The sequence below is a fragment of the Homarus americanus genome, unplaced genomic scaffold, assembly GCF_018991925.1.
Source record: "Homarus americanus isolate GMGI-L3 unplaced genomic scaffold, GMGI_Hamer_2.0 scaffold19318, whole genome shotgun sequence".
NCBI lineage: Eukaryota > Metazoa > Arthropoda > Malacostraca > Decapoda > Nephropidae > Homarus > Homarus americanus.
In genome coordinates, this window is record NW_024732238.1 from 4,778,912 (window position 1) to 4,791,372 (window position 12,461).

Genomic DNA, 12,461 nt, shown 5'->3' on the forward strand with positions numbered 1-12,461 from the left:
CTGGCAGCGACATCGCCCCTGGAAGAGTCTTTGTTATGATTGTTTGCACTATTTATATATCCAGGAGATACCAACGTTAAATAAATATACCTTCCATCATATTTCTAGTGTCATCGCAACCCTGAACCATAAGAAAATTTTATTTCCAACAGGAAAACTATAAGTTAGGGTATTGTACTGACTCGAATTCTTTCTGTTCTCCTTTTGGCTGTAATTTGGTGGATTTACATTTTGATCCACCAATCACGGATCATCAAGGATGCCCTGGACTTTCATGCAGCTATATATGACACCAGGATGAAGCCTCTGGAGCGCCGTGGCCCCAGGAGGGCCTCTAGGGGGTGCTGTTACCCTGGGAGGACCGCTGGACGCTGCCGCTCTTGACAAGGCCTGGGTGCCCTACATCGCTAGAGAGAAACCCCTAGGTTGCATCCCTCATCGCTTCAGGAGAGCCCTGGGGGAATCTGCTACCGCCCTGGAAGAGACTCCTGGGTCATAACGCCCCTAAGGAGGTTCCATGGGAGCACCCACACTTCTGGGATGACCTCTGACCCCTGGCTTTGCTAAAGGCCCCTGGGGCCCTGAGACCTTTAGCCCTGGTAATGCCATGGGGCCCTGGAAATGTTAATCACTGGGGGCCTGGCAGGGCCCCAGGGGGCATCCCGGTAGTCCCATGGAAGCATGGTAAGCCCTCTTGTACTCCTCTATGGCCCCCTGGTAATCCCATGGGGCCCCTTTAATTAAAATATTCCAGTCGTCATCACAACCAATAATTACCCCGCAATCGAATTGTGGACTATAAATTCGGAATCAGCATGTTCAAGAGCACTGGAGCCTGTATTTGGGGTGCACTTTAGTCTATTTTCTCTTTTAGGTCCACATACACATGCAACTTAAAGGAAATCTTGCACTCAGGATGGAAGTGAGAAAGGAAACTCAAAATTGTCTTAACCCAACGTATATTGTATATACAATGCTGTAGGTTGGTGGAGAGTTGTGTGGTTGAGGAGCTTCAAGAGAGTTGGTGTTGTCAGGTGGAGAAGGCGGAGTAGAATGACCTTTACGGCGAGGCAGGGGGGTATTTATCCAATCCTCCCTACTCAAGGATGCAGGCCGTGGTGTGAGCGGCGCTGCTGATTGGCTGATGGTGAGGACAGCTGCCAGTGAGGGAGGGTGGCTCGAGTAGGCCAAGCACCTGTAGGGAAAGTTAACCAATACAATACTCCCCCTCCCCTCCGGGCGCTGCAGGATGCTTGTTGTAAGCATAATGGCATCCCACGTGCGAGGCATGGCAGGAAGGGGTGCGAACCACTCGGCCGCTGAGTGACAACTCCGTCGAATGGCTCATAATCTGTGGGAGAATCAGCAGGAAAAGCATTGGGAGTGGGAGGGTTGTACATATGAGAAGGGTGAGCGGTGGGAGGAATAAGCGAGGAACGTGATGCTTCTCTCGCGGCAGATGCGAAGTCCTCGGGGGCGCTGGGTGGGATGTCTGGGTCTACAGGGCCAGGTGCAGGATCATCAGGAGCAGGACCAAGAGCAGTGGGTACCTGAGGATGAAAAGACGGCACCAAGAAATGTTGTGGACGAGGTGGTGCTGCAAGTAGCAACGGTGGGCAGACTGGTGAAGGAGGCGCAGGCGTGGTTTGCTGGGGGTAATGCTGGGCTGGGGCACCATCGGGTAAGGTGTAATTAAAATCTTCCAAGCATCATTACGACCACTAATTACCCCGCAATCGAATCATGGACCTATGATTCAGAGTCAGTTGTCTTTCACATTACTAGATTTTATAAGTATTCAAATCAACTAGTATCATCAGCAAGATTCTATTTGAGGGATAAGATTCATATACTTGGTACTATATACTGTAAATGTTGTAAAAGTTGACCCAAAGTGATAATATTGAATTTCAAGCTGAATGTGAAGTTCATTCGTACTTCACACCAATAAATAATGGGTGTACTGAATAAGACCATCATTATAAATACAGTACAGAAGTTCATTGCTTCTCTATAAGGTTGAACAGACCAAAATACAGTTACAACAGCCCACTTCAGGTCAGCTTTCATTTCAGAGACAAGCTCATACTTATAAGCCCTAAGTATTGTAAGTTATCAACTTTACTTTTTTTTCACCCATGAGCCAAAGTTGAGTGAGCCTGTTCAAAAATATCCCCTACAATGAGTAAAGCCGTTACATCACAATTAAAATAAATATATTTGTAACCTGTACATGACAGCTACGGTTGCACAGTAATAAAATTAACAAGAAGTCAATAATATTTTTCTATACAAAATATACCACAAGTATCTATCATGAGCAAGGATCCAACTACACTATTATTACTAACATGATCTATTCTTTCTTGGTCCTGATTTCTCTTTTAAATCCTCCCTCTCCAAAAAAAGGCATATTATACATACCAATGGCTTTAAGTGTGACAGGTGGCACCCACATGGGGGCTAACTGATGCTCAGTAACCTGATAAAAAAAAGCCAAGACAAATTTTCAGAAATAAGTGTCAACACTCACAGATAGTATACAGTACAGTACTATGAAATATAAACTAAATTATTTTCTTTTCAACTGATGTCGAGTAGAATGACTTCGTCTTAAATGATCAACAAATCAACAATATAAGCAAAGTTTATGCTGCTTTGTTAGGTTTCGTGTTCTTATAACTCTGACTTGTATAGTTTACTAAACCTCATGAAGAACAATGATGGTAAATCAATAAAAGAATTATGTAAAGATAATCCATTATTTGTCAAACAAATGTATTATTTTTTTTATGTAAAACAAAACTCCATGTCTCATCTACACATTTGTTTCCCACTCAAGCTGCTACATCACTCGTGAAATGAACGTCCACCTTTATGACGTCCTCAAACTGCACAGTACTGTACTACACTTCCGTTGGCCCAAGTCTGCTACACAGTTCCACCATTTCAGACACTGCAACCCAAAAAAATAAATATATAGACACGAGAAAACTGCTATCATAAAATCTTTCTACAACGAGATAACTTAAACTATAATTAAACAAATTCTAAAGTAAAAATACATCTTGCCACAACAACAGGCAAATTCATGTGAAGCCGGAGATAAATGATGATAAAAGGTTAAACTAAAATCAAAATGACTGAAAACAAAACATTATTAATACATAGTTGAATAATATATATACATAGATAGAAGGTTACACGAGTATAGATGGATACTCAACTGGGAAGCAACTCAAGCTGACCATGGATAGTACAGCTATTATTACCACAAAGCAAGAACAAATATTAACGTCAAGAGAGTTGTTGGTCATTTATCCAACAAACACGAGTCTGCCATCGTTTGGCTTACACGATGAATGTAATAGATAGATAGATAGATAGATAGATAGATAGATAGATATAGTTACTGTGAAAAACCTCTTGTACGAAAAGAGATTTACATTGAGTCAGTACGGACCAGTAAAAGTGAGTCCGAATAAACTGAAACTCAAGGATACGTAAAGTTTGGATTGTGCAATAAGTTAAGTTATTGGAAAATATCACTTTGAAAGATTATCTACATTATTGCTGTCTGGTGGGGAGTTGATGTATGCGTCCGTGAAATTGTTTTGCTATGAGTGGATGTTATTTTCTCGTACGGTAATTCCCATAATATAACAACTATTAGCTCGATCTTAGCTTATTTGTATCGCCTGAATATTACCTCCACCCAGCTTATTTCAACTTAACGGCTACGCTACGGTACGACACGTATAATATTTCATTCAGATACTCCACGTAGAGTTGAGGGGTTTAGTAATCAGGTGAAATAGGCTAGGGGGGGCTAACCTTCAGGTGATCCGATGATTTCTATAACAGCGACAAATCAACAACTCGAATGACTCCAGCCGTCTTCACCTGTCATGCTGTACTAATTACAATAAAATATCCTTCTTAAATCACACTAAACTTAAACTAGATTTCATTACCAGTATGTAAACTAAATAGTTATTAATTTTAGAGTATTTCATAACCATCTATTCTAGTAATCTGAAAGGAATACGATGTTTTATATACAAAGTACAGTAATGTGTGACTCGGCTACTCGAGCAGAGCAAACTGTCGTAATGATTGACTATGGTCGCTACTGTGTCGTAAACCAACTAAATTTTCATTGTTCTTATGGCTATCACATCTTTGTTGACATGTACAGATTTATCACTAAGATTAAAGTTTTATATAGAAATAATATTAATGTAATGATTTAGGTTGTACCATAATTCGTTACAATACACACCCAGGCCAATTACAGGCTTCTACTGTTAACAAATGCATAATACTACCCGCCTTATTATTATTAATATTAGTAGTAGTAGTAGTAGCTGGTCTATACTGTACTGTATATACAAGATATTAGGCATTATTTAGGTAAACCCCCGACAATACCCTCCCTTCCTACGCCAACAATACCCTCCCTTCCTACGGCAACAATACCCTCCCTTCCTACGACAACAATACCCTCCCTTCCTACGACAACAATACCCTCCCTTCCTACGGCAACAATACCCTCCCTTCCTACGGCAACAATACCCTCCCTTCCTACGGCAACAATACCCTCCCTTCCTACGGCAACAATACCCTCCCTTCCTACGGCAACAATACCCTCCCCTTCCTACGGCAACAATACCCTCCCTTCCTACGGCAACAATACCCTCCCTTCCTACGGCAACAATACTACGGCACAAAATACCCTCCCTTCCTACGGCAACAATATACCCCTTCCTACGGCAACAATACCCTCCCTTCCTACGCCACCAATACCCTCCCTTCCTACGCCACCAATACCCTCCCTTCCTACGCCACAATACCCTCCCTTCCTACGCCACAATACCCTCCCTTCCTACGCAATACCCTCCCTTCCTACGGCAACAATACCCTCCCTTCCTACGGCAACAATACCCTCCCTTCCTACGGCAACAATACCCTCCCTTCCTACGCAACAATATACCCTCCCTTCCTACGGCAACTCCCTTCCTACGGTAACATAACAATACCTCCCTTCCTACGGCTACATCTCCCTTCCTACGGCAACAATACCTCCCTTCCTACGGCAACAATACCCTCCCTTCCTACGCCAACAATACCCTCCCTACTTACGCCAACAATACCCTCCCTTCCTACGGCAACAATACCCTCCCTTCCTACGCCAACAATACCTTCCCTTTATCGATGTTTTTTTTCTTCATAATTTACGAACATAAATTTCACACACACACACACACACCTCACCACTGTCCCCGAGGCGACAGTGAAGCCTTACATGCATGGTACAGTACTCGTGAACACCCACACCTGGACGGAACATCAGCTCCAAAACTGCGAGGACATAAATGCAAATTGCTGCCGTCATCTTCAAAAACTTCTACCCTCTTTATCTCGATAATATCCTACCCCCCGTTTTTTGTGCGCTAATGATCTCTCTTTCTCCTTCTCCCCGTCGCCCTCTACCTCCTTTTATCCATAGCCCGTAATTCTCGCCAACAAAACCCGTAGCTGCCCACATTTACGTCTAATAAATCATCCGCCATAAATTCACCTGCTTCACTCCCGCCATGGTTCGTCTTGACGTATACACACACAATTTACACAAATAATAAGTCTTGTAAGGTAGGGGTGGAGGCGAGAGTGGAGAGCACCGAGTCAGTCACCTGTACACTGAGCTGCTGGAAACAAACTAAATTGTCGGGTGAGTTTTTTTTTATCGAAGTTAATAACGTTCAGTCGATCCAGACCGAAACAGTTCGAACCAACCGAATCATAAAGTTTGAACCAGCGACCCAAGGGAGGAGGGACGGAGAAGCCAGGCTCTTGCTGACACAAATATGTGTTATTTAAATAAGTTGGTTTACCATTATGTATTAATTCTTAACTGAGAGGATGTGTCGTGTATCGTCGAGGTTAGCAACATACTAGAACTATGCAATTAGTTAGCCATTTTATTATATGTTGTATAAGCACAAATATGTATTGATAACTTCTTCTGTGTTAATATTTACGTTAAAGTCAGTGGGTATATTTGTTATGTCGCCCAAAAACATGGCAACAAATAGTATACTTTAAACGGTAAAGTTTGTACAAGTTTAGAAACAAAATGATTGAGATCTGCACGTTTCCGAAATGCTGAAAATTATGATAAAATTGTTAAGTCTACAAAAATTATGTTGTGAAATTTGAATTTGTATGGTGTATAATGAAATATCAATATATCATGCATAAGACTCAGGATAATATAATATCACAATCTTTTATTATACATGAGGAGAAGAATACAGCATCACGAAGCCATATTGACGCTTCCGGACTCAGCCTGTCAACACCCAGCAAGACGCTGGAAGAAAAAGTTGCTAATTAGATTTCACCACGATGAACATTCCAGTTATTATTATCATTAAACCTAGTGCTTAACCATAATTAATTAAGGTTGAGCAAGACAAGTAGGTACAAAAATTTTATTTATTAAACGAAGAACTATAAGTCCTTCGTGTAACGGAACTACTCCAAGGTGGACGGTAATTACCGAATCTTCTAAATGATTGTTAACTTCTTGTCTCTCACAACTGCATACTACATAATGGCAAGAATTATGATAACTTCCTTATTTACACTTGCTGCTGGACGAGATGTGTTCTGCTATAATACGTCACCTTACACAAAAAATCATGCATATACAAACCATCACCACCAACCAGCAACATGTCTTTGCCCGAAAATCACTACACCATGTTATCAACTACACATAAACCACTGCTTCCTACTGCTTCCTAGATGTTCCTTCCTTACCTCAGTTCTAGTGCATCTTCTAGCCAATCCTTCTATCACCTTCCCTCCTACTACACTTTTTATCGGTCTTTCATTTTCCATTCTCTCTTTATTCCACCTGAGCATCTATGTAATGCTTAAAGCCACATTTCTTCACTTTGTGTGTGTGTTACAAGGAAGTGCTATTTTTTTTACACATTTCCTTGTCATGCTACCATTCTGGGTGTATGATATCTAGTAGTACCATTTTAAGTGTATGGTATCTACCGGGTGTAGAACTCAGGAATCAAGCCATGCGATTACTGACGCCAGGATACATTTCACCGTAGGGTTTCTTGAGCCCACGAGGAAAACGCGAACTTTTATTCTCGAACCAACTTCTCTTAACAGGAAACTAGAGTCTAGTAAATGATGTGGCCTTAACCACAACTATAGCTCCTCCTTACCAGACGCTAACACCCTCTCAAGGTGTGTAGTGTGTATGTGTGTGTGTGTGTGGTGATGTATGTAGGGTAGGACAGTGTGTGAATATGTGAGGTGGGGTGTAGGTAGGACAGGCATGTGGTAGTGATTACAGCGGCGTCGTCAGGGTCCTGTTCCTTGTTAATACCTGTAGCACTGACCTTGGAGCGTCCTTAGGTAAGGCTCCCATCGATTCTTTGTCTACAATCTTGATATTTATCTCTAGTCCCAGTAACAACCCCCTACCCCCTCTATCTCTATAACGGGCGAAGTCGATGTGTAATGCGGCCATTCGTTGGGTTTGGGTTAAATTCGATTGGATTAGGCTAAATTTAGTTAAGATTTAATGTTTGTTTTTTCTTTCGCAATAGAATCGATGGCAGGAATGCAGTGGAGGAAGAACCGGGAGAGGTCGCTACTGGTTCTAATGACTGGAGGGTATGTCTACCTCCTCCTGTGAGTACCTATCTAAAGAGTTCTCATAATTTTTAACTGCTTATTTATCAGTGTTATTACTAACCTTATTACGCACTTAATGATCCTAGTTAATGAAACGCGGTGATTATATTCTAACGCTCAAAGACTAGCCTACCCACCTCCAGGATCAACAACAACTAGCTTAAGATTTCCTGCCCGAGGCCAAGTGTTCACATCAAGTACCACATTACTTTTTGTTAACATATGTAAATGAGCTAAAAAAAAAAAGCTAAACGAATCCTAACACCCTGATGATGGAGGGTTCTTTGGCTGATGATTGTCAGTGCACCGACATCATGTAGTGTTTACCCTCAGTTTGTGAATGCTGATATTTTATATTTGGTTTTAGTAAAAATTGAGATAAACCAATAAAACGTTATTGCACTCTGCCTGTTGCATTATGTGAACAAAATTCATACTTTTAAAGTTAACTATGGTCCAAACCTGTGACATGACGAAATGTGCTGTCGCATGGGGAGAATGTCATTTAAATGCACTTGTTATATACTTAAACAATAGGCTGTATCATATTGATGCACTGAACTAGGATAGCCAACAAATCCACCTAGCAAACAAAGTTTGCAGTAAAGAAGTGCAAAGAGCAGACACAGGCTCGTAAATATACATAAGCAGAAGAGCCACTGTTGATCATTATGAACAGAATGTAGTTCTCTTAAATCAAAAGTGATGTCTTTACCGTCTCAGCGCACTACCCAGCGGCGTCCAGTGGATGAGCGGAGGCGTCGTGAGGCAAAGTTCACCCGTTGCAGAGCCTGGATGTAGCAGCCAGGGCAAGCATTTCAAGTTACTCATCCGCGCTGCACACCCCAGAATAAAGAGACACCCAGGTACGTTCCGAACAGTGGCTGCGTTATTTATAATATATATATATATATATATATATATATATATATATATATATATATATATATATATATATATATATATATATATATATATATATATATATATATATATATATATATATATATATATATTAATTAACAAATTAATTAATTAACTGCCTTCACTTGGAAAACTAATCTCTCCCACTACTTTCACTGCATCACTCGGAAGATTATTTGTCCTTGCTCTTACAGTGAGGCTTCTCTTAACAATAGCTTACACTGCCTTGGACGAATTAATAGGCAGATTATCTCTACATTCAGCTGGAAAGGTTTCACTTATGAACGGGCTCCTAAGGCGGTATTTATATCTTCTCAGGGGACAATTTACATGTGAACTTGACGGGGCCTTCCTGGCGGCCGTGGGGAGACGACCACCCGGGTAGTCCCTGCGTCAACTATGAAACCAGGTTAGTCAAGGTCAGTCTAGTGGTGACTGACCTCTAATTATCAGAGGGTAATTTTCACCTTGTTTGTGTTGGGAAATTATTTTAGTTAATAACCCTAATAAGTGTTTTACAAATAAATAAATATATATGTGTGTGTGTGGTTCAACAGGCTCGGCAGTAAGCTGACGAGGGTGCTGCTCATGTCGTACCCGTGTTCAGGCAACAGCTGGCTTCGCTACCTGTTGGAGGGTGCAACAGGCTTCTTCACCGGGTCGTTATACAAGGAAAAGCCGCTCTACGAAGGCGGTGAGTGAAGCTACAGTTTATTTTCTCTCTTTAACTCACTTTCTCTCTCCCTAACACATACACATCCACTCTCTCTGTCTCTCCTTTTCTCTCTCTCCATTTCACAAATCATTATTCCTCCATTCTTAACTTTAATACCTGCTACCAAGAACTGTATCGTTATTACTTTTCCATCCACCCATATCTATTCTAAACCAAACCTGGCTCACCTTGCTACTCTTTATATCTATGGCCTACCCACGTATTCCCGAAGATTAGGAGGCCAATTCAGGAGTTCAGCATTAGGGTGATACCATTTTTTAAGCCTATGTATACATGCAGAAGCTGTTAGCTGTGTACTGGTATCTATTACCCTAAAAATATGTGTCAAGTTATGCAGGCCTAAAAATCAGTGTCAAGCCATGTAGGCCTAAAAATTTGTGTCAAGTCATGTAGGGCTAAAATCCTTCTGTCTCCATGCAGGGCTCCTGGGGGAGATGGAAGAGGTGTGGAGCGAGCGGACGCTGGTACAGAAGACCCACGGAGTTATGTTCCACTCTCTGGAGCGAAACGACTTGTCCGAACGCTACAACCACATCAATTCTAGTCTGCCCTCAATCCTGCTCCTTCGAAACCCAGTCAGGTCTGTCCCTATTTCCCTATTTTAAATTTTTGGATCACCTTATGATTAGGTAGCAACCATAGCTTGTTTCACCTGATGATTGAACACTCCAGCTTATTTCACCTGATGATTAAACCTACTAATGCTACTTGGGGGGGGGGTGTTATGTTAGGTTAAGTACAATTAAGCTAGTGTTAAAATGAGCTTGGATGTCTAATCCTCAGATGAAATAAGATGGGGTGCCTAATCATCAGGTGAAATAAGCAGAGATCCCTAATCTTTAGATGAAATAAGTTGGGGTCCCTAAACTTCAGGTGATATAAACTGCAGGGCCTAATCAAGTGAAATAAGCAAGGGGTGGATTAGCTTCATGTGAACCCACAACACTAACACAAAACACCACACAGGGCGATAGTCAGCTCGTGGTTCCTCCTACTGCAGTCAGGCAGCAACAGACACAAGGCCCAGGTCGACCCCAGTACCTTCAACACCAACTGTAAGTCTGAAATGTTTTTCTCTGGTCTATGTTGCAACATATACATCATGTGACAAGGATAAAGGACTCGAGTAAAGATTAGGTTAGGTTAACGTTAGGGTATCCAATCATCAGGTGAAATATGTCTGGGTATTTAATCTTCACTTGATCTAAATAAAGAATGATCTGTAGTAATATGACTCAACCTTGTAAGATGACAAAGGAGATGTTATAATACAATTCACAACATATTTACGAGCGTGTCTCAGTGTTTTCAAAAACTCCAATACAATACTGTATTAGGTATGACAGGTCCTCCTGAAGCTCCTAATTGTCACATATCAAAGAAAATAAAGAGTTGGTATGACTAATGTTAAGTGTAAACACAACTTGTTCCATCCGTCAGTATTCAGGTTCTACGTTGACCAGGCAGTGTCCCTGTGGGAGGAGATGGCGACCGACAGGCTGTTGTGGAGCTCCAAGCCAGTGTATGTACTCCACTATGAGCACCTCCTCCAAAACACCACCCATCAACTCCGACGCCTTCTCCACTTTCTGAGGTAATGATATATCAACATCGTCCTAACCAGTGAACCAAAACCTCCTGCACCACAGTAATAACCAGTGTACCACTCTCCTGCACCACAGTAATAACACACTTCCCCTCAGTGTACCTGTGGACGAGGGGCGGCTGGCATGTGTCTCCTCCCACCTCACTGGACCCTTCAAACGCAGAGGTAACAAGACGTTGGACCCCTTCACTCGAGAGGAGAAACAAAGACTATCCAAAGCTGTCCAAAGAGTCAACCGGCTACTACTGGTGCTGGGCTACCCTCGACCTCCTGTCTATGAGGAGCTACCCTAGCCCCTATACTTGCTGCAACTACTGATAACAATTAATGTTTATTTGCTTGCTGATATCTTCATGTTATGTTATGTTATTTTTCTATTGAATTTGTTAATAAAGTTAAATAGTAATCTGTTTTTTATGCCCTGCACAGTAAATTACCAGACACCTGTTAACCACCTTAATTGTTTTCTCTATTTGAAGTTATAATTAATTATTTTCAATATGGTTTTACGTAAATAAGGTACTAAAAAGGGGTTTAATCAGTAATCTGAATACAAGGGTAAAAGTAGCAGCATTGTGGGTCACATTTAAAACTAACCTTGGCATTCCTAAAGATCTTAGACATGCTATATGGGTAAAAGCCTAGTGATGAAGAACACAAATACTGTATACAAATCAATCTAACAGGTGGGTTTGTCATCATTCCTAGGGTCAATAATAACAACAAAAATAATAATAATAATCATATAAATAATAATATAAATCATTTGTGGGTGTGGGAGTAAAGCACCAACCCATGAGGAAGATACGGAAGCCCCCCCTCTCCCTCTCACTCAACCACCTCAAGATTTCCGGATACACACTGCACTACGTGAGAATTTCATCGAACACTGGACTAATCTCAAATTTCAGGGAAGCCATGTCCTATGCCATTACGACACAGATGCTGGAAATGCCAACCGCTATTATAAAGAGTATACAGATGTTGGGTAGGGAGTATGGTATGAAGGTCAAGGGAGGTGGTATGGTGAAGATAAGAGTGAGCAGATGATGGTAGTCCTGAAAGTTATCACACCCACACCACTTGCGCCTTCCCCCCACCACCATATCAAGGTAAAGTATCAATTTCTGTATGATTTATAAAACATATGGTTACTAGTAACCTTTGACACTTTCAGCATTGGTAAGATATTTCCTAGACGAATGTCGTATTATTCAAGAGGCGGTAAAACCTTATTGCCTCATTTCCTGTGAATAATTCAAGAGGTGAGAGGACGTTCAGGTGTCGGTCTCACAATAAATAATTCCAACAGGAAATACAGTACAGTACCCTGAACTACCAAGCCTCAGTGCAGGCTTCTACCAGACCCACGTACATTACACTACCTGGCTACCAAACATCCCAGCACACCAGGTTATGTAAGGACAAGAACAGAGCTGAACGAAGACAGACAAGGAATATTTATCAACC

At 41.5% G+C, this 12,461-nt stretch overlaps 1 protein-coding gene across 1 annotated transcript; it reads left to right on the forward strand.

Annotated features, from left to right (window-relative positions):
• The first annotated feature begins 7,216 nt into the window (after nt 1-7,216).
• LOC121868355 (WSC domain-containing protein 1-like) lies at nt 7,217-11,397 on the forward strand. The gene is made up of 9 exons (XM_042368870.1): nt 7,217-7,272; nt 7,638-7,722; nt 8,449-8,591; nt 8,968-9,058; nt 9,207-9,343; nt 9,806-9,965; nt 10,352-10,440; nt 10,826-10,979; nt 11,089-11,397. The coding sequence occupies exons 2-9, from the start codon at nt 7,643-7,645 to the stop codon at nt 11,282-11,284; spliced, it is 1,050 nt and encodes a 349-aa protein (XP_042224804.1). The 5' UTR covers nt 7,217-7,272; nt 7,638-7,642; the 3' UTR covers nt 11,285-11,397.
• The last annotated feature ends 1,064 nt before the right edge of the window (nt 11,398-12,461 follow it).